The 23,345-nt window shown below is 34.1% G+C and overlaps 1 protein-coding gene across 1 annotated transcript in view; it reads right to left on the minus strand.

The window, feature by feature from the left end:
* SEMA3C (semaphorin 3C) overlaps positions 1-23,345 on the minus strand; it is a 176,241-nt gene that overhangs the window by 64,121 nt on the left and 88,775 nt on the right. The window contains exons 5-9 of the mRNA XM_030307851.2: positions 14,610-14,729; positions 8,050-8,140; positions 3,990-4,109; positions 2,007-2,149; positions 361-475 (exon numbers count right to left, since the gene is read on the minus strand). Coding sequence (XP_030163711.1) covers positions 361-475; positions 2,007-2,149; positions 3,990-4,109; positions 8,050-8,140; positions 14,610-14,729 — 589 coding nt within the window. The remainder of the gene's footprint in view (positions 1-360; positions 476-2,006; positions 2,150-3,989; positions 4,110-8,049; positions 8,141-14,609; positions 14,730-23,345) is intronic.

Genomic DNA, 23,345 nt, shown 5'->3' on the forward strand with positions numbered 1-23,345 from the left:
CTCTCTCTCAAAAATAAAAACATTAAAAAAAAATTTAGAAAAGCACAAATACATCATTACTCATTTGTCAATTACACAAGCACCTCTCTTTCTGTCTCTGTCATACACAGACACACACACTCATTCACATATCTTGGGTAATTCAGTGAAGTAGATGTTTCAGTAGTGCACTCAGGGGCAAAACAGATTTAAAAAGTACTTAAAGAAATTTATGAACAGTAAACAGATCATTCATTCAAATTGGCACATGATTTATGCTGAGAACATTCATGGAATATACATCCTCTGCAGAGGTTATTAAAATATATAAACTTTATAAACTCTTTTTCAAAAACATTTTTCAATCTCAAATCCATGTACCTAATTCATCAAAGTATGTTTCTGGGCCATCTTCATCGGTTACAGAGCACACCAGCCTCGCTTTTAAGAAGGTCGTCCACTTGTTGACAAGGCTACGCAGACCTCCAGTGTCATTCTGAAACCATTTTGAAAACACATTTCAGATGGCTTAAATAAATACTAGAGTGTATTAAAAATTCATCTTAGATTTGTGTATCTTGGGGAGTTGTTATAATCCGAAGTATGCAAATGTTAACTATATCTGCATATCGAAAAAAGAGGGATATTTAAGATTTATATTGCTTTATAAAATAGCTATAGCTATGCAATTAATTTTCTCCAATATGGTATCCACTGAAAATGTTTCAAAGAGGAGTTTAATAAATATATGCCCTAAAGCTTTCTAAATTTAACAATGTATGATGAAATACCTTTGAAATGTTATGGAGAACATATAATTTAATTTGCCTTTTCTTGATAACTCATTGTCTTCAATATGAACATAAATTATTGTATGCAGTGAAGATTATAGATGCTACTGTGGTCAGGAAAGTATGTTTATACTTCTACCAAATGGTCTCCAATAGTCTATTTTCTCTCCTTCACTTCTCTGTGTCAGCATTTAGTCCTTAGTATTTCCAATCAAATGCTTTAATATACACATTTCTCTGGCTAGGGCAGGAAAAGTGGTGTTTGGATCATTCACATACAGTCTCTACTGATTGTTTTCTGTATGTCCAGAAGGCTTTCATCCCTTCTGCTGCCTTTACTGCCTGAGGAGCAGATGACCTCCACAATCAGTGGAACACTGTAATATCTAAAAATAATGATTTTAAATACTAAACACTTGAAGAAACACTTTTGCACAAAGTATGCTAATCATAAATCAGTCAGGGAAAACCTGTAAAAATCTTATACGAGAGGGCATCATGAGCTTTTTTTGAGTTGCTCTGTATACTTGCTGTTTATACACAAGACCATTTTGTTTACTGCTTTTAACTAGGACTGTATTTTATTAATACATTTCTTAATTTTCACTGTTGTAGACAGTTCCCCAACAACTGTCCTTACTGAGGTTTTGCTGTATTTTATTCACAAGAATTATTCTGTTTCTGTGATGTACAGTTTAGCTATTTGTTTTTAATACAAATGTATTAAATGGATTAATGCATTAAGTGGAAAAGCAAAAATTAAATAAAACTTCTCATTTGTGTAAGACCATGACCAAAATATTTCTTTGAATTAAGCTTTTTTATTTATCTCATATGACCTATGTGAATAAACATTAAATTAAAATGTCTTCTCTCAGGGCACTGGGGTGATTCAGTCAGTTAAGTGTCTGACTCGATTTCAGCTCAGGTCATACTCTCACAGTTCGTGGGATTGAGCCCCATGTGGGGCTCTGTGCTGACATCTTGGAGCCTGCTTAAAATTCTCTCTTTCCTCTCTCTCTGCCCTTCCTCCACTTGTGCATGCTGTCTCTCTCTCTCTCTCTCAAAATAAATAAATAAACATTAAAAAAAATCTTTAAGATGTCTCCTCTCAAAATTGAGTTAATTTGTAACAGTAGATGAAAGTAGGAAAATAAACTATTAGCAAAAGAAAATACATTTATACAATTTGAATTTGTGAGTCTTTCTTCAAATTAGGACAGTATTAATACTTACAGGACATATTCTAGCAATCATGGAATGAATCTGTTTTGTGCTTCTGCTATTGTCGGTCAGTTTCTCTTTGAAGAAGAAGTACACCTTAGCATCATTTGGATCCGTGCCATCTGGGATGACATGTGCATCCACAAACATAGGTTCTGGAAAAAAAAATAAAAAGACTATATATATATATATATATATATATATATATACACTCATGATGGAAATCTATCTACCGTCCACCCAAGTAAACCACAGGCACATGCCTTCTCCATCCTTGGTACCGAAGAACAATTTAGTGTTCATAGGCACAAAGTCTACGAGCAGTAATTGTATTCACACAACATATTGTATTTGGAATGTCAACTGCCACAAAATATATCTATAATATAACAGCTTCAACTACTTTTCCTGGGGGGCGCTGGGTGGCTCACTCGACTGAGTGTCAGACTTCAGCTCAGCTCATGATCTCCAGTTCGTGGGTTCAGACCCTGCATGAGGCTCTTTGCTGACAATTCAGAGCCTGGAGCCTGCTTCGAATTGTTTCCCTGTCTCTCTGCCCCTCCCCCCGGATGCTTTTTCTCTCTGTCTCTCTCTCCCTCAAACAGAAATAAGCATTTAAAAAAAACTATTTTTCCCTATCCACAATACATTCTAGAAGTTCAATAAATGCAAAAATTCTTTGGGCAATGATGAGTTCTAAAAAACTAAAAACGTTTCTACCAGTTATTTCCCATGGAATATAATGGCCATTTTACGGAAAAAAAGTTTGTTTTTCAAAGTATAGTTTTCAATCTAGTGCATATAATATAAACTCAAATTCACTGAAGCAGAATGAGTAGGGAGTCCAAGATCTGAAAAACACATTTTTTTTCTTAAAATACAGCATATGAAATGAAGGGGAAATTTTTCAAGGAAAAAATGCAGTCATTTGAAGACATAGAGGGATTCCTTATTTCAAGAACAAAAGAAGTTTTAGAATACTCTATTTCCAGATGTACTAGTGTCATAAATTGAAGAAGTAAATGGACAATCAATGCTTTCTTGTGCCTGTCCATCAGTGAAATAAGATGCTTAAGTGTGGTGATTCATGCTTTGCTATGCAATGTTAAGTGGATTGCCAAATTTAGGGTCAGCTAGAAATCTTCCCCAGGGAGAAATGACAAAGTTCTTAGTGGTTTCTGCCTCCTCTAAACAACAGCAACTGACTGAAATTGTACATTTCAAATGTCAAATGAATATCTTTCATGATGTGAAATTCATGTGACACCCCCAAAATTGGAAACAACTGAATGCTTATAATCATAAAGTTATCATACCTATGATTTCCATTAAGTACTAAATAAAGTATAAAAAATATATATACCAGTTTTATAATTTAATAATCTAAATATAAAACAAATAGGAGGAGTTATTGAAAATATTTTAATCATTATATCTATCATAAATTTAGGAAATTTTTTAGATTTGACATTAAAATATTCAAGCATGATCTTGCAGTTCATGGGTTCGAGCCCTGCACTGGGCTCTGTGCTGCCAGCTCAGAGTCTGGAGCCTGCTTTGGATTCCGTGTCTCTCTCTCTCTCTGCTCCTCCCGCACTCATGCTCTCTCTCTCTCTCTCTCTCTCTCTCTCTCTCTCAAGAATAAATAAACATTAAACAAATAATAAAATAAAAAATTCAAGCAGACTATATGAGTAAAATAGCATATTTATGTGATATATAATTGGAGAAGATTCTTAAATGTGAGCCTGTATGATAAATATCACTGTCATTTTTATTTATTAATACATCTTATGACAATTGTATGATGGTTAATAAAACGTTAGAATATGAACTATGGACTACTTCGATTATTTATTTATCCTAAATATTAAAAATAATAAAGTACAGAATTGTGACTTACATCATGGCTTTTTAAACAATTTTAACCTTTCTTCATTAGAGAATAAAATAGTTTAAAGGATGATTCTAAAAAACGCACAAAATGTTTCTTACCACTGAGCCATTTGGAATTGTGTTGATCAGTTCTGACTGCATTCCTCTTCGTTAAACTTCGAAAAATAGCAGCATCTGTGCCCATGAAATCTATATACATTCCAGAGAAAAGCTCCTCATCTATGAAGAAGAAAATGTCAACACAATTTTAAATCTTTTTTAGAAATCAAGAACTTGCTTATTAGATGATCACACAAATTATAGTGTTTATAATTGTCGTTTTTCATTGTCCATCACATAAAAACATTGGGTAAAATGTAATCTGATGTCATTATTGCCTGTGAGTTTACTAAAACAACTTTATTTGTTATAGAAATAAAAATTCTTCTGCCTGCACTTAATTATACTAAATACATATGTTTATATAGTATGTATCAAAAGTGGTGGAAATAATATATGTGTTAAAGATAATAAAATAGCTTAATTATTACTTTCTTTTAATAAATAAATAAAAACTACTATAAGAGAGAACTCAGTTTCTAATTTTGGCAGTAATTAACCAAGTGGGAATTAGGGCTAAGTCATTAAACACCTGAATCTCTATCTTATCATCTGTAAAATACAGGAATTGGCTTATGATTTCAAAAGTTTTCACCATATTAAGAATTCCATGATTTCACCAAACAGATTGAAGATATTAGTTTTTATTGTCAAAATATTATTAATGGTAAAATTATCTTACGATTAAAAGTATATGTTTTAATTTTTATGCTATAAGGTTTCTATAAGGTAAATAAAGTGCTACTTTTTCAATTGTAACACAATTTATTAAAATTATGCTAAAAATATAATATTATGTTAATAACACACATATGGTTTGACATATGAAACCGTAAAAAATAGAATACAGAGATAAAAAATATATTTTAAAATTAAATTACCATCATTAATGGAAAAAATCAGATATTTTAATATATATTTGCACAACATGAGACATTGAGCTTATTTGTTAAGGTCCATATTAATTTTTGCCTATTAAGGAGAGTAAGCATTGAACTGGTATGTGCGAACCTAGAGTAAAAAATAGTAGTTAAATGTCTATTTAAAAAAGAATAAAAGTTATCAGGTCTGATCCAGGGAAAAACCCATGCAGTTTTTTTCTTTGACTGATGTTCTAGAATCAGTCTGGCTACCTTCAGATCATGGTCCTTTTGGCAGGACTGTAGCATTTTGAAGCACTACAGTCTCACTCCTTAGTAATAAGCAGTACCAGCTAACCGAGGACAGAATGGAGAATGAAATGTTTTTAATCTCCAATATGATCTCATCAGGTCATGAACTGGACCCCTACCAGTGAGCGAGTGGGTATGGCAGGCATTATGTTGCCCAGTTCTGCTTCCTAGTAGGGGTCTGAGGTCCGTGGGAACAGATTATAGGGAGATAACAAAAATGTCCATGAAAGCATTTTGAGCAATTTAGCTTCAAAATTCTGCGAACATTTGTGAAGCATCTACACAAGTATTCTGTAGACACAATGGTTGTGACAATTAAAATAATTTTGCAATTAATTATTTCACATTCTTTTTATACCTGATACCCCCCAAATGGTGGGTTATAAATTTCTGCTATTCAATGGATTGATTAACACAGCTGTCAATTATCGGATCTGTTTCCAGGAAGAAAAGGAAAAAGGACACTCAGAGGATGATGTATGGCAGAGAGGGCTGAGTCTAATCTTATTGCATACCACTTATTAATTATGTCTTAGCTATTACAAAAGCCTACCAGTCTGATTGGCTTCATAACCTGTCTTAAATTCTCAGTAATTTCAACAGCAAATCAGGAATAATGAAGTTTCTGCTTTATTTTGTATAAGAAATAATCAATGCCACTTTAAAAAGAATTCTGAATAGGGATTTTTTTTCAGAATGTTTGTGGAGGATTTATGCAAAGATAAACTTGTGCTTTTTAACGTTAATCCGAAAATACTTTGCTTTCGCATTTTACTTCCACTGACCAGAAAAACCTCATTAGGGTCTTTATAGGTTAAGAAATGTCATCTGACTTCTTATTGTGATACAACAATGGCATGACAAAATAGCAAAAAGCACTAAACTTGCACACTGGGTTAGATACCACAACTATATTATGAAATTTGGAATTCTCCAATTCTTGATGCTTCTTGGCCCTTTAACAGATAGAAACACTTTAAACATTCTGTGTTATTTAGTACCTTGCAATCCAACAGACATGATAAAGCCCCAAATGCTAAAATGAGATGACTACACAAATTGACTGTGTAATACTGGAGATAATATTGGAGAGAATGTTAGAGGGATAATCAATAGAACAAGTAAAATGACAAATGCAAGCTAATAAAACTTCTTTCCCCTTTTAGTTTCAGTTTTTAAGGTAAGCAAATAGTTTAATGACTCTTTGATAGTTCAAGTTCTAATGTTAATCAAAATATTGAAAGGTAGCAAAGGAACATAAGCATAGGAATTGAAGTCTTGGATCCTTAGTATATGAAAGTCAATAACTAATTTTGTAAACAAATCCAATTCTCTAAGGACAAAACTATTAAATGACTTAACAAGTTTAACAGGAATATTTATAGTGCCCAGTTTTAAGCCTTTTTTGTTCCAAATGATATTTGATGAGTATAATTGTTAACACAACTTTGAATTTTATTTTCATAGCATTTAACTTGAAGTAAGTAAAAACTCTACATATTTATCTAGTATTACGTAGCATACCATTTTGATAGGTGAATACAATTTTCTTCCTAATGAAAAGACTTTCCATGCACTGACTCTATTAAATAATATTTAGAAGCTTATCTGAAAAGTCCCTGCATCAGACATAATTGGGTATGTTGTGACTTCAAAGCTTTATACTTCTTGGTCCCACTGATAGACTTTCATCTCCTCCCTGCCCAATCTGAATAATCATAGGAAAGAATTCACTGGATAACCTCCAAGTTTACATTTTAGTCAGTGCTGGATGTACCTGTCTTAATTTAGTTTCCAAATATGAGAAAGATGAGTTGCTACATTAAATGAATAAAAGCAAGGTGTTCTGAAAACAATAATCACCTTTCCACCTGTTCCATTGTCAAGTAATGCAATTTATCACAAGCAACACATAAGAAAGCAAAGGGTAAAAGCATCTACTGTCCATTCAACACACTGAAATCCCAGATTTGTCCCCACAGGCAGCACAAGTCAGGCATATTCTGGAAGTGTCTTAATTAACCAGAAGAGCATGCCTTTAAGTGAATTACAGAAAGGCATCCAATGATTGAGATTCAAAGATATTCATTTGTTAATATATATAGCACCAAGCGACTGGGCATGCTTTTTAACTGATACATTTTATAGAAAATGAGGGGGGAAGTCACTTTGCTACCACCTCTTTTTAGTATAGTACCTTCTGGACAATTGACAGAGAATGTATTTGGCTAAGACATGCACTTTGTTATTTTTTCATTTGAAAGAAATACCATTTTTTTAAAAGTTTATTTTGTGGGGGAGAGAGAGCGTGAGTACATAACAGGGGAGGGACAGAGAGAGAGGGAGAGAGTTTCTCAAGCATGCTCTACACTGCCAGGTCAGAGCCCGATGTGAGGCTTGATCTCACAAACCATGAGATCATGACCTGAGCCGAAGTCAAGAGTCAGACGCTTAACCCCCTGAGCCACCCAAGTGCTCCGAAAGAACTGCCATTTTAATTATCTGTAAAATATTGCTAAAATTTATGAGGAAAAATGGGTATACTGAATACTACAAAAACAACTACAGAAAACACTGAGAATTACTTTATATTTCATTACATGTATACAAATACACGTTTTGTAAATGTTGACATGCTCTAGAAACGATATCAGCAACATAGTAAGTGAAAAAATAATTGCTTATCATTTAATCATGAATTCTTGAAAATGAGAAACTACAATTTCTCAGTTTACAACTTTCTGTTACCTCATTCAGGTCTATCATTCATGCTACCTTCCCAATGGGCATACCATGTCATGAATTTATTTTTTTTAATCCTTTTTATTTTATATTTCCCCCTCCTTCTTTTATTTTTGACTTACTGATCACTTTTATTTTTGACTTACTGATCATAACAGACACCGTGTTCACATTGGGGTTGAAGGAGCAGCGTCCTTTTCCAGATTCACACTTGGAGTCAATCACGAAAACTTGGTCCTTTATTATAGATAAAATACAAATGTAGCAATAATAAGTAGCTTTATATTTAGTTAACCAGATTGTTCTTTAATAAACAAAGCATCATCATAAATAATATGCTTTTTATTGGTTTGCCTATGTTTTCTCAATTTACTTTGTTAAGACTTTCTTGGCCTATATGAAGAAATTATAAATTATAAGCAAACTTCAGTAGGTACAAGTTTTCATTCTACTATAATCCCCGTGAAGCTGATTCAATAAGTTTTCAAATCTATATCAGCAAAAACCACCTGGGAATCAAGGATCATTGTAAACCTGAACTAGATAGCTTGAACACTGGCCAAAAGAAGAAAATTGTCCATAGAGGAATAATGTATACAAGGATTATAATAGTTCCAAAATAATCAAGACATTTATAAAATACAAAATTTTTATCACCACTTAATTTTGTTATATAAGCATTATACTCGGTTCAACAAAATAATTCATAATTTAGATAAAAACTGTTTTTCACTCATTTATCAAAAATTTATTGAGCATGTTTTTGACTCAACACATATTAAATGAACATCAAAAGTCTGCCATGCACTCTTCAGCCATCATTAGTTGCTTCAGGGCCAGCTTATTAAGCATTTACTATATGCCAGACACCAACAAAACATGAGGAATACAGTAAACCAGACAAAAATCTTCTTCCTCAAGTAATTTATAATATAATGATGGAAAATATGAATATAAAAAGAATACTACACAAAACATAGAATATGTTACATGGTGCTCAGTGGGCAGGACAAAAATTAAGCAGAAAATGGAACTAGCGAAACCCAGGGATGAGAGGTAATAATTCAATTTGAAATATAATGGTCAGCGTAGCCTTACAGAGAGGGAATATTTTGCTTGTATATTTATCTTATTCTTAAATAAAGTCAGCAAAAGCTACTACTAAAATTCAAAGACCAAAGTTTTCACTTTTGTAGGTTGCATGAGATTATGGAGGATCTTAATTATCAAGCTAAGGTTTTTCAAAATTTTCCTGAAAGAAATTCAGTTTCAATATTTTTGAGTATGGAAATGAAAGAATCAAAATACTGCTTAAGAAGATTGGGTCTTACCTTGGTGTTTTAAGAAGATTGAGAAAGGCAGTTAATAAAAACAGACACTGGATTAAAGAAAATAGATTTGTTTTCAAGTGCAGTAGTCCAGGAATTAGATAATAATACTCTGACATGCCAGGATCTCAGTGATCATGGTGAGAGGAGTAAAGATGCAAGAGAATTTGTAAAGTAAAAATCAACACAGCTCGGCAATCAATTACCAACTGGATGTGGTTCAAGGAAGAGGAAGAAAACAAAGATGATTCTGAAGTTTTGACTCCTTAAAGAAAATAAAACTAGTTCATTTTTGTTACATTGAGTTTGATGTGTTGTGATAATATCACTGACATGATGGGGGAATCATAGAACTTAAAAAAAAATCACAGTCCTCTATCCTGGAAAAGTCTTACAGAATGATTTTCTTCAATGAATTAACTCTACAGATGAGTAAAATATAACTTGCACAAGATCATGTAGCTAAATTATGACAAAATTAAAGTTAAAATTCAGTCTCCTGACTCCTCACTATGTCTATTTTCCAAAAAGTCAGTATTTATACAATAACCTTACTTAACAAATAATTGAGGAAAAGCAATGAAGTTTAGTAAAGCCAGCTATGATCAGTTAGCCAGAGATGTACATATATTATACTAAAAAAGTGAGAGTTGGCATTGCAGGAGTTGATGAAATTGCTTAGGTACCACTTGCTCGCCACTGAACTATTTCTTTATTGTACAGCGTCCTCATTCTCACACAGTTATAGTCTAGATCTTGTCATCACCAGAAAGAGTATGGTCCACCAGAATAATCACTAACTCAAGCACATAGCAACAAATCTTCAATTTTATCTCCTTTCCATTTTTTCTCAGTTCATCAGCCTTCTGTCTTCATGACTTTTTTGTTAACCCGTATAGATTCAATGGTATTTATTTTCAATATGTTTTTTGCAGAAATATTAACTTCCTTGAATCTGCATTTTTTTTTCATTGAAACCACAGCCTGGAAGGGCATGTCTACCTGTACATTCTCCATACTTGTTTCCATATATCTAAGTATTTTGCAGAAGGTAGTCCAAAAAGGTAAATTCAACAAAAATAATGATTTTTTGCTCACCAACACAAAATGGATCCTTATATAGCTCAGCAAACTTTCAAGGACACGAATATCAATTGATTGTTCCATTAATAATTTCAAACCACTATCACTATAGACAAATCTATTAACTATTGATTGATCATATAATTACAGATTAAGTGAAGACTTTAAATGAGATGTCTTTAACTTCTTACTACCAAACACATAAATACACATACACTAATACATGCATTAGCACATTCTTGTTCCCGCCTCTCTACTTCTTTGACTGTTTCTTCTTAGTCATGTTTGAAGGTCCCCCATCTTGCCCCCATCTTGCCCTTAAATTAAGAAACCCTCAAGTCTCAAGCATAATCACTCTTCTTTTTTCACACAGTACTCTGCATGATTAAACCCTTGCATTTCCTGGGCTTCAGTTATTCTAATAAAACAACGACTCAAACATTTATATAGCCAAGTTTATATTCAACTGCCTACTTGACATTTCTACTTGGATCTTTCAACAGCAACTCAGACTCAAGAGAACCCAACCCAGGCTTAAAACCTTAACCTCAAACATGATTTTCTTTGTTCTCTCTCATCTCAGTTCATGACAACTATATAACTAAAGAAGCCAAAAACCAAAAATGAAAAACAACAAAAATGTCAATACCTGTATCATTGTAAATTTCCTTTTATATAGCCAGATCCACCACTGTCAACTACACCATCTTACACTTTGTGCTTATCTTTCTGTCTTTATTGCCCCTCCCCTGAGTATAATAATTTCTTTCTTGGCCTATTATATCCATTCTCTAACTGATCTCACCACAGCCCTGTCAACCCCTCCCTACCCTCAATCATTTATAATACAAGACACAGTGACAACACAATGCTTTCCTTGCCATTTTCTGCTTAAGATCATTCCAGTTGCTTCTCCTTTGACACAAGATAAAGATCAATATCTTAAAGGTAGCTTACAAGTTCTAATATAATTTTGTGTCAGTCATTATCATTAAATAAATACTTATTTGTAGATTGAATCAATAAAAGAGAAATAAATAGGACCAGAAAGAGAGTAAGTGGTGAAAAATTAGGAAAGAAGGCATGGGAAAATGTTTCATGGTTATAGATGTTAATAAAGGCATTGAAAAATAGGGGGCATGGCCAACATGTTATAGATCGGTCAAGGAAAAAGGATGCAGATTAAGGGAATTAACTTGATCACTGAGGACTCTTGGCCACTAGAAAATAGTTTTAGTTTATGGGTAGTAATGAATTTCAGATCAGAAAGGTTTAATAATGATATGAAAAACAGAAATGTAAAACAGAAAATATAGCCTACTAGTCTGAGAAATTTTGTGATCAGTAAAAGAGGGAAAAAAGAAGTTGAAAAAAGTCACAGACCCAAGATAATGATTTAAGGAAAAGAAACATGATCCTATTTTTAAACAGGAAAAAAAAGTAAATGCAAGAGAAAGGAAATGAAGATATAAAACAGTAATAAAGGTTATTGATAAAAGCAGTTTATTGAGAAGGAAAATGGACACCTTTTTTCTGACAAAAGGAAAGCTACAAAAAGACACATAAGCAGAAAAGTTTGGTGACTAATTTGCTTCAAATGGCACAGGGAATGATTTGAATGCCTGTGTTATGCTTGGTCATTCAAAGGTAAGGTTATCTGCTTAATGACTGGCAGAGTCAGAGGCTTAAATGGTATTCAACTGCTGGAACCAATGTATGGAGACATCTTACAAAATCAACCAAAAATGAGATGTAGGAATAGTCCATGAATGTGTAGTGAAATTAACCCACTATTTATTTTTGTTAATGTTTTATTCATTATTTCAAGTCATTATTTACTTGTGTTGCTTTATCTTTTTCCAGGAACAGAAGACAGGGAATGAAGACGGCGGACAGAAGAGAAGAACCGTGGTTAGGAATTGGTGTAGCAAGGACTGCAGGCATTTTGGATGGGCATCACTGAAATGTTCTAGGAAAGCTCTGAATCAGTCTCACAGAATAATGGGAGACTCATAGGATACAATGAAAGTGTGTGATGTTCCAAATGTGGAGTAGGCTCAGAAAATGCTCTCTGAGAAAAAAATGAATGACTATTTGACAGATAGATAGAAGGTGGTCGATAGTATCTAAGAAATGAAACTGAATAAGTAATGATTATGTGACCCTAATTTGGTTCACTGTCAAACTGGTTGTAAATACAGGAAAAATACCATATCTCAGTATCAGCACATGGTGTTACTAGTCAGTACTATCTCTAGTCATTATAAAATGCAATGATAGTGATGCATAAGAAGGAAAATTCTCTCAAAATACAACCTCTCTGTATCATGTCTTCATTTTACACTAGGGGATCTTTTATCCTAAACTAAAGAAAATAAATACAGGAGATGTTTGATAAACTACATAGTCTATATTTCTGTTACTGTTTACATACTATAGATACATAAAAATGATGTTATGGTAAAACCCTTTGACTTGAACTGACTGCATTCAAAGCTTAAAATTCATAACTCTTTTCATACTTAAACTGGCACTTAAGATGTTCACATATTATTTTAAGAGATTAATTAATGGAAATGCTTCCCCTTTGAAATATATCTTTTGAAGTGAGACTAAAGTAGTTCATATATTTAGTAAAGTGATTAAATTTTATTCCATGCTGGTTTTCCAAAGGAGATTATTTTTTGGACCGACTTTCCAATTAAGCCTTGAAGTGCATAGTGGGCAATTTGTACATGGGAAAATGATTTTATTTGAAATCTGTGCTCTGAAAACTGCTATGCTATTGTTGGCGAGTACAGTGAGTGCACAGCCTTCAGTGGCGTGTCTGACAGATGGCAGACGTCTGGGGCAGTAGTTTATTTAATCAATTGATCACAGGCATGTGGTTCTAATGACAAGTTCAATGTAGCCAACGTACTTTTCCAAGAGGCATAGTTCTACTTTTTTTTAAGAATTGTAATATTTCGTATCATCTTGAACCACTTGGAAATGCCTCATTTGGGGGTCAACTTGTAACCACTCAGTTATGTTTAAATGACTTTTTATTTACCAAAAGATATGTATGTATAAATTACATGTCCGAAAAACGTTTAATAATAAAGTAATATAAAGAGAATCATTATTCAATTATATTTGTACTAAAGTAGATTAATCTTTGTTAAGGGAGAATAAACTTAATAAGATATAGCAGTAGCAACATTTAATTTTTTTAACAGTTCTAATCTCTAAAATTGAATTAATATATAAGAACTGGACATTCTAGATTTAAGTTGCATAATGGAAACAAAGCAAGATAATTTGAAATGATTAAGTTTTTTAAATGCTTACATTTGTTAAAACAACATGTTTGACTAAAAGAAGAAGGAAAAACTCTTTGGTCTAATGCATACTTTTCTTAAGTCAATAATTTTAAACTGGGACAAACACGGTTTTAAATCTCATAGGTGAAGTTCAACCAGTTTGTATTTATCTATACATTAGGTATACATTTAGTGTTTAGCAAATGTTTTTGTTCAAAGAACCCCAAGTCATTTTAACTAATGTAGGAAAAAGGATAGAAAAGCCTAGTATGGACTAATGTTTGTCTAAAATCAAAGTGTGACCTATTAATTATAGAAACTTCTTTTCAGCAAAGGCACCTGGCATCCTGCTTTATATATCTCTTACAGGTATCTCATAAAAGTTTACCAAGTTTGAAAGTTAAATAAAAAATTACTTAAAATAGGTTTAAGAAAGTGAGTTTACACTACAATATTTCTATAATTTGGAATAAGCATTTTTGATACCTTCCTTTCTAAATAATTATAAAATTACATCACTTTTACTTCCTCTGTCTCTTGCAGATTTTTTATTCAGAAGTTATATAAAACAGCTACACTCTAAGTAACTTGGGGGACAGTAACCAAATGGAATATATTTAGACTTAAAAGGGCTTGAAGGTTTTTAATGGCTATTGATGATAATTCCAAGTTTTCACTCTCAAATACAGTTTTAAGAAATCTTTACGGGGCGCCTGGGTGGCGCAGTCGGTTAGGCGTCCGACTTCAGCCAGGTCACGATCTCGCGGTCCGGGAGTTCGAGCCCCGCGTCAGGCTCTGGGCTGATGGCTCAGAGCCTGGAGCCTGTTTCCGATTCTGTGTCTCCCTCTCTCTCTGCCCCTCCCCCGTTCATGCTCTGTCTCTCTCTGTCCCAAAAATAAATAAACGTTGCAAAAAAAAAAAAATTAAAAAAAAAAAAAAAAGAAATCTTTGAAACTCACACCATAACTAAAAACGAAAAACTTTTATACTTACCTCTGATCTTCTCCCTCTATTCAAATAAGTACACACTGGGCTGAAAGCCCCACTGCCACAAACGTACAAGTGAGTGCGGTTGAAAGCTTGAATTACACGGACGAAGTTCCCACAGCCATGCTAAAAGAGTAGGCGAATAAGCAGTTAGTAATAAAGGACTTTGATTGCTATTTCTAAGTAGTCCTGTCATACTTTGCTATATATTTTCCTTTCTGCTCTAACTTTTTTGTTGTTGTTAGGAGATAACAAGAGAACAACATGGTTTATTTTATTGGTTTACTTCAGCAAGAAGGTAGTTCAACTTAATGAGTAAAATGGCATATCTGTCTCATATTTCATTATTTTATGTGCTGTGTAAGTTTTTATGTTCTGAAACTTTATGAGCTTACTCTTTACCTGAAAAAATTGAGAAATTGAAAAGTACACCAAATTGTTTCCTCAAATTTCCATCAATATGTTATACACACACACACACATATTATAAACATGTTTTTAATGAAATTGCGCTTATACAAGGTCCATATCATCGTGAGTACACAATGGCAAACACTATTAGCTTTTAGAGGTGGTGAATGAAACAAGCCATAAACAAAATGCCAGCACTGTGATGTGATTATTATCTCTCTGCCCTTCATCCCCTAAAATACCTTCTTCCCTAGTCTTCTTTCTCACCTGCTCCTACTCCAACCATTGGAAATGTTGTCATTGATTCACTCAATGAAATGCAAAATAATTATTGTAATTATAAGTTGACTATGACCTTGCACAAGTATATAAACACAGTCTGCACCAAAGGCAGATCCCTGTGACTGAAGTAATCATTGCATGTCTATATTGCTATGTTCACTAGACTTTGCTGACTACAAATTAATCAAGCCTGAAACTGAATTTTGTTTTCTTTGCATTTTTTTCACAAAGAACATCATTAAAAATGTTATAGATTATAAAATTTTTTTATAAATATATTAAAAGTTAACACTGGTTTTCCCATGGGTGGTCAGACAACATATATTTCTTTTTTCTCTTCCAGGTACCATATTATTAATTTTTTATAATGCACATCTATTATTTGAAAAGTAAAAAAAAAAAACAATTCTGCTAAAGTAGAAGTTAAAGATTTTAGAAGTTAAATTTAAAGTCAATATTATTTTACATTTTCTCAAAATTTTCTCCTTTTATATAAGTACTTGCCAGCCATTATATATGCTTAATTTTTATGTAGTAATTTTATACATATGTTTCTATTATGGATTTTATTATGAAATAATCAATCATTAACTCAGCTGCCAAAGAAATTAATTCTTACAGACCAGACTATACACCTATTTTTATTTTAAGACATTAAGAATTTTTGTTAAATAGATAGTATCACTGTATCTTGACACCTGTTTATAGAGGTACTTGGAAATTGACTATGTAACTGCAGATGATAATGTGTTTCTCTGTAGAAAAAGAATAGATGAAGTATGGTGTGTATATAACATGTCTACATTAGGGATATCAGTGAGCAATGAGCCTTGTGTTTACTTTTTTCACATCCACGTTTAGTTATTCTAGGATTCTGTATATACTATTTTCCCATAAGACATGAATCCAATTCAATTCTATTAATAACAGATTATATGTCCTCTTGAGTTTTGTAGACAGTTTACTATCATGAATGATTGGTATTGATAAAAAAGAAGGATGACACTAATATGTTTTATATTTCAAGTACAGATTATACTTGTTTCGTGTATATTTCTATATACATTTTATACTTACTTATTATAGCCAATATCTGTTGATAATTTATTATGTTCTAGACATTGGAATGATCATTTTATATATTTAACCTGTTTTTACTTCCCAGGACGTTTGATTTTTACCTTTATAGCTCATATTTATTGAGAATACTTTATGCCACTTGGGCATTTAACATTCATTAAATTTGTACAAGTCCTTTTAGAAAAATGAAGCTTAGAGCTTTTTTAACTTGCTTAATGCCATTGATCTAGAAACAGGTAAAACAGATTTTCAAACACAAATATGTCTAACATTAAATCTTGTACTTTTGGGGATGCCTGGGTGGCTCAGTCAGTTAAGCATCCAACTTCAGCTCAGGTCATGATCTTGTGGCTCATGAGTTCGAGCCCCGCGTTGGGCTCTGTGCTGACAGCTCGGAGCCTGGAGCCTGCTTTGGATTCTGTGTCTCCCTCTCTCTGTGCCCCTCCCCCACTTGAACTCCATCTCTCTCTCTCTCTCTTTCTCTCTCTCAAAAGTAAATAAAAAATTTAAATATTTAGAAGAATCTTTAAAAAAATCTTGAACTTTTAATCACTTTGTATTTTGTCTTTGGGTGAGGAATCCACACTTGGTAGAGTGGAGTTTTTACAAGTTATTGATATTTACAGAGCTCTTAAGCCTTTGATATTAATTGTTTTTTAATCCTCAAAGCAATGTTCCAATTAAAGTATTAGTTCCATTTTATTGATAAGGAAATTGAGTCCCAAAAAGGTTAAATGAAGTGCTCTAAGTTTTATTAAGTGGCTGAGCTGTGTCTTGAACCATGGCTAGCCTCCAACATCCAGCTTTTCTAAATAAAGGGGTTGAGGGACGCCTGGGTGGCTCAGTCGGTTGAGTGTCCGACTTTGGCTCAGGTCATGATCTCACAGTTCGTGAGTTTGAGCCCTGCATCAGGCTCTGTGCTGACAGCTCAGAGCCTGGAGACTGCTTCAGATTCTGTGACTCCCTCTTTCTCTCTCTCTGCTCCTTCCCTGCTCACATGCTGTCTCTCTCTCAAAAATAAATAAAGATTAAAAAAAAAAGAAAAGAAAAGAAAAGAAAGGGGTTGAGGGGTGCTTGGGTGGCTCAGTCGGTTAAGCATCTGGCTCTTGATTTCAGTTCAGGTCATGATCTCATGGTTCACGAGATAGAGCCCCATGTCAGGCTCTGCACTGACAGCAGGGAGCCTGCCTGGGATTCTCTGTCTCTCTCTCTGCCCCACCCCTGCTTGTGCTCTCTCTTTCTCTCTCTCTCTCTCAAAATAAATAAATAAATATGAAAAAAAATTAAAGAAAGGGGTTGATTAACCATGAGACAGATTTTCAGACTACCTGATGATGCTCAGTGTGCCCCACCAATGTTCCCCAGAGAGATAAACACAAAGGAAAAAAAAAAAAAGTGAGTTAATTACTGAAAATCATTTTCTAGTTACTTTCCATTTCCATAGTTTCTGTCCACGTTATTTCTGATTTAGACCATAGCAACCATATCATTCTTATCCAGCAAATACTTACTGAACTCATTCTATAATTTGCATATCGTGTCAACGACACTGAAATGAATAGATTCATCCTTTCGGACGAAGGAAGCCATGATACGTCAGGCTTAGTAGATACTATAGCAGAGTTACACTTTTTAAAAATGTGCTATAGGAGGAAAGAATCCGAGAGAATGAGTAATGCTGACCTGGATGTAAAGGGTTTGAGAAGGGAGTGTCATTTTAGCTGGAACTTGAACAATAAGCAGAGATTTTGATAGGCCAAAGCATAAGGAAAGAGCATTCCAAAAGAAAGTAGAGCATAAACAAAATAATGGAGGCATGACAGAGCAGGATTTACTTTGAAAGTGGTGCCTAGAGGGGATAGTGAATTACTGTGTGATGAAACCAGAGAGGCAATTAGAGTTGGCCTGTCATCATGCCACAGTCTTCAGATGGGAAGTAGACAGTGGATTCAAGTGTATAAAGTTCAGAGCTAACTGACCTAGGTCAAACTTCAGCTTTACCTTTCAGTGGCTGTTTGAACTTGAGACATTTACTTAGCTTCTCTGTGTTTCAGTCTTTTTATCTGTAAATAGTGATGATTACATTTGTTGTCAGCAATATACTAATAAGCTCGTGGAATAGTGTCTGGCACATAATAAATATGCACAGTGTCAGATATTGGACTCTTTCATATGTATTTTTTATTTCAGTGGTTAGGACAAATCCGGTGAAGTGGACAGGGCATTTGTCCTGCACGGAGCTTAGTATAGGTTCTGATCGTAGCAAACATCTATGAAAGGTTTAGAGAATGAGCCTTCAGTGCAGTTCAATACCGTGGATGCTTTTTTAAAAAATTCCTTTTCAAAACTATTTCCTGGTACAATGCTGTATGAAGTATAACGGTGTTAACATTATGTAGAACATAATACCATTTTATTTATATACCTATATATTTCAAACAATAAAATGCTGAAAAAGTATACCCCAAATCTTTTAAAAATGTTTATTTATTTTTGAGAGAGAGAGAGAGAGCATAAGCACACACATGAGTCTGGGAGGGGCAGAGGGACAGGGAGACAGAATCCCAAGTAGGCTCCTAGGCTGTCAACGCAGAGCCCCACAAGGGGCTTGATCTCCTAGATTGTGAGATCATGACCTGAGCTGAAATCAAGAGTTAACCACTTAACCGACCATGCAACTCAGGCACCCCTACACCCAATTTTTAAGTTGTTACATTTTGATAGCGGAATTTTTTAATTTATGTACTAGTAATATACCACTTACTATGCTCTATATACTATTCTAAGCTATCTTCAAATATTAACTCATTAAACATCACAATAACTCATAGGTACTATAAGAATGCCCATTATGCAGACAAGAAAACTGAGGCACAGTGAGGTTAAGTCTACAGGGTCAAAGAGATAAGAAGAGATGGTTTTCTGTTGCTGTTTACATGCTTCTCTACGCCTTCAAACATTTCTGCATTGAACATGTATTTGTTACGATATTTTTAGCATAAATGTTTTTTTTTTTTTAATTTTTTTTTTCAACGTTTTTTATTTATTTTTGGGACAGAGAGAGACAGAGCATGAACAGGGGAGGGGCAGAGAGAGAGGGAGACACAGAATCGGAAACAGGCTCCAGGCTCTGAGCCATCACCCCAGAGCCCGACGCGGGGCTCGAACTCACGGACCGCGAGATCGTGACCTGGCTGAAGTCGGACGCTTAACCGACTGCGCCACCCAGGCGCCCCTAAATGTTTTTGAAAACGTATCCTGGAACACAGACGTGGACTTTAAAAATATTGACTCTTTATGGCCCATACTATGCAATGGAGGAAAAAAAATCCCTCTTATTCTTTTCTTCTTGGCCTACACTTCTTTGGTCTAGACAATAAATCAAGATATATGATAAATGTATTTCTTTTAAAATTTTTAATGTTTATTTATTTTTGAGAGAGACAGAGACAGAGCGTGAGTGGGGGAGGGGGGCAGAGAGAGGGAGACACAGAGCTCCAAGCAGGCTCCAGGCTCTGAGCTGTCAGCACAGAGACCGACGTGGGGTTCAAACCCATGAACTGTGAGATCATGACCTGAACTGAAGTCGGCACTTAGCTAACTGAGCCACCCAAGTGCCCTGATAAATATATTTCTAAAGAAAATAGATTTTCCAGTAGTTCGGGATCCTTTGGTCACATAAATATGGAAACTGACACTCTACAATTAATAAAAAAAGTTTGACATTGTGTGCATGTAACTCACATATGTCTAAATATATGTAATCCTGCTTAAATTTTCAACAATCTCTTACAGTATTTACTTAGTGCATTCATTATGCCCTATCTCATTGGATATGTCTGACAGCACGTGCTACTGTTTAAGCTCAATTTATTTAGAGTATGAATAAATTATTAACATTTAGAAATAAATGAAGCATGTAGGAGTGAATACATATAGGCCCAGAGGGAAATGGGAGGCAGGTTATAGTCTTTTAGCTAGGCAGAAAATTAGTTCTATTTCCACTAGGACAATGTATTTTCTTTATAAACCTTAGTTTATTATAATATTATGATATTTTATTTCTGGGATCAAACTTTAGCTTCTCTTGAATTATTGTCTAATAATTGTTATTTTTTCTAGCTTTAATTAAAATTTGGTATGTTAAAAAATCTAAAGGAATAAGTGATACTTGATTCCATGGTGTATATTTTCTTTCAGTTGCTAAAGCAGTATGGCTTTTAATTGTCAACTAGTTTAAGTTTTGCCTAGTAGATGATTACTATAATATTTAAAATAAAAATATTTTAATTTAACCAAAATGAACTTCTAAAATAAGTGCATAATGAATTTATTACAAACATTATTAATTGAAGGGCACAAATACACTCATCATCCACCATGTCCTACCTCTAACTCCCGACAATCACTTAAAACAAATTCCCAGGCTTGCTTGTTTCTATCTCCACTTTTTCAGATCTTGTTTAAATTTTATTAAGTGTCTAGATAAAGATCTGAGCACAGAGAATAATGACACTACACAGTATTTCCAATCAGTGAGTGGAGGGTTATAGTTAAAAATGCAGTGAAATATATGACAGAGTATTTCAGGCATACACACAATAACAGCTAGCCCAGTCCTGGGTGGGCAGAGAAGACTTCCCAGAGAAGTGACATCTGCACTGTCACTTGAGAGGAGGAACAGATGATTTCCAGGCTAAAAAGATGGGAAGATAATTGAACAAGGAGACAGTCACATGTGATTTGTGCCAAAGGCGGAAAGAGGAAAAGGGTATAACTTATTTGAATTTCAGTATCACTAAAATAAAATAAAGAGAAAGGTTAACATAGACCCAACACAGTTGCCATCAAGTCTATCAAATCTTCCCCAAATATCCCAACTTTAGTGTGTTTTTTCTTTGTATTTTGTGTGTATACTTAGCATTTAGCAAACTCTTCCTGGTGAAATGGCATGCTTTATCAGATAAGAGTTCAGGATCCAGAGCCAAAATGTGCCTGAGCCAGGCAGTGGCCTCCTTCCCACTTGCTAGCAGGGCAGGTTTGGTAAGTTCCTCACTCTCTTAGTGACGTCTCTTGATCTTAAAAATGTGAACGGTGACAATAATGTCCATCTTGTAGCATTGTTGTGAGGATTAAAAGAAAGCCTTAGAACAGTGCCTGGCTCACTCTATTAAATGTTGGCTACTATTATTTGATAGTTATTGCATATATGTTTCATCATCTCTAGTATATTGTAAACACACCTAAAGGTAGATGCTCTACTTTGGTTTCTTCACAATGGCTAACTGATTTCTACAAAATAAAATATTCAATTCCTCTGTTTTTAAATAAAATATTATTAGGTATTTATTGTAACAGAATTAATATTAATTCTTAAATATTTAGTTTTATTAAAGAATGTAATAAAAATGTCATGCTCCAGAACTGTAAAGACTGATTTAGCATCACTTTTCTACCACTGGTCTTTTTTTTGTGGCCTGATTAAAAGACACTTCTCTATAAGTATTTCACATGTATGAAATGAGTTAGATTCTCTTCTCTTACAAAGACAAAACATGTATTTGATAGAGTTAGGCTGATTATTTCTCAGGACCCAACAATGTTGGCTGTACTGGAAGAGAATTCTTCACCAGTTACTTCTGTTATGTATACTACTTTGCAGTATAGCAGAATTTAAAGATATCCATGAACGATATTACAACATGAGTAAACTATGGGAAAATGTAAGCATGTATTGAAGATTTCATCTAATGACTCTTAATTATAAGAAAGCAAATGACAGAGCATTTTTATTTTGCCAAAGGGAGAAAGACATCAAATGATTTGGCTGAGATTCTTCACAAAAGCAACAGCAATCTTTGGAAAGAGAATGTGCAATGGTATCTAAATCCAACATATCCTGTCTTTGACAGTTCGTATGAATGGGAAATGAAAATCTTTTTGAACAAAGAGGACAATTAAATTCAGTAATTACAGCCACAGGATATTACTGTGGCAAAGGGCAAGACATGATAGAATCCATAAGAATGGCTAAAAACTTTATTTTAGGGAGATTAAAATGTTAGAGAATAAAAAAATATTTAAATTCATGCATAATTATAGAAATAATAGCTTCATGAGACAAAAAAAAAAAAAAAAAAAAGACTTCTCCACAACATTATACTTCACTCTACTACTGGTTCCCTAGAAGACAAGTATACACATTTCTCTGGATTTTTTCCTGTAGACTATGGCCCAGCAGATCTCGTGGGTAACAAATATGCCTGTGCAACTCCTTCAGCCCATTTTTAAATTTCCCTTAAAAGATCAGTTATAAAACTGAAAAAGCGAGACCCAGGGCTAAGTCACTCCTAGTGAGTTCTCTCAACAACACCCTCCAGTGAGACCCAGAGATACTACATGTTCAGAGTCTTCCATGACTCTGTCTCGCACCAGGCGTTTTCCGAACCTCATACCTGGACTGTTGAGAGTCAGCGAAGATAAAATTTTAATTCCCATGCTTCCTTTTTCCACAAGAATTATTTTTTTCCTTGAACCACCATGATGAATCTCTGAAACCCTCACTCTCAAGGCTCAGTGCATAGACTGAGCCGCTGAAATCAGCATTTCTTATCTCTACACTTACAATAAGTGCTTAGTCAACATTTTTCACACTAGCTCAAGGTCATATTTCTTTCTTTCTAAATTTTTTTTAATGTTTATTTATTCTTTGAGAGAGAGAGAGAGAGAGAGAGAGAGCATGAGCAGGGGAGGGGCAGAGAGAGAGGGAGACACAGAATCTGAATCAGGCTTCAGGCTCCGTCTGAGCTGTCAGCACAGAGCCCAACATGGGGCTTGAACTCACAGACCGTGAGTGAGATCATGACCTGAGCCAAAGTCAGTCACTCAACCAACTGAGCCACCTAGGCACCCCTCAAGGTCATATTTCTTTAGACCTCAGATTTCATTGTGTGTATGTGTGTGTACAAG

The sequence above is a fragment of the Lynx canadensis genome, chromosome A2 (assembly GCF_007474595.2).
Source record: "Lynx canadensis isolate LIC74 chromosome A2, mLynCan4.pri.v2, whole genome shotgun sequence".
Classification (NCBI taxonomy): domain Eukaryota; kingdom Metazoa; phylum Chordata; class Mammalia; order Carnivora; family Felidae; genus Lynx; species Lynx canadensis.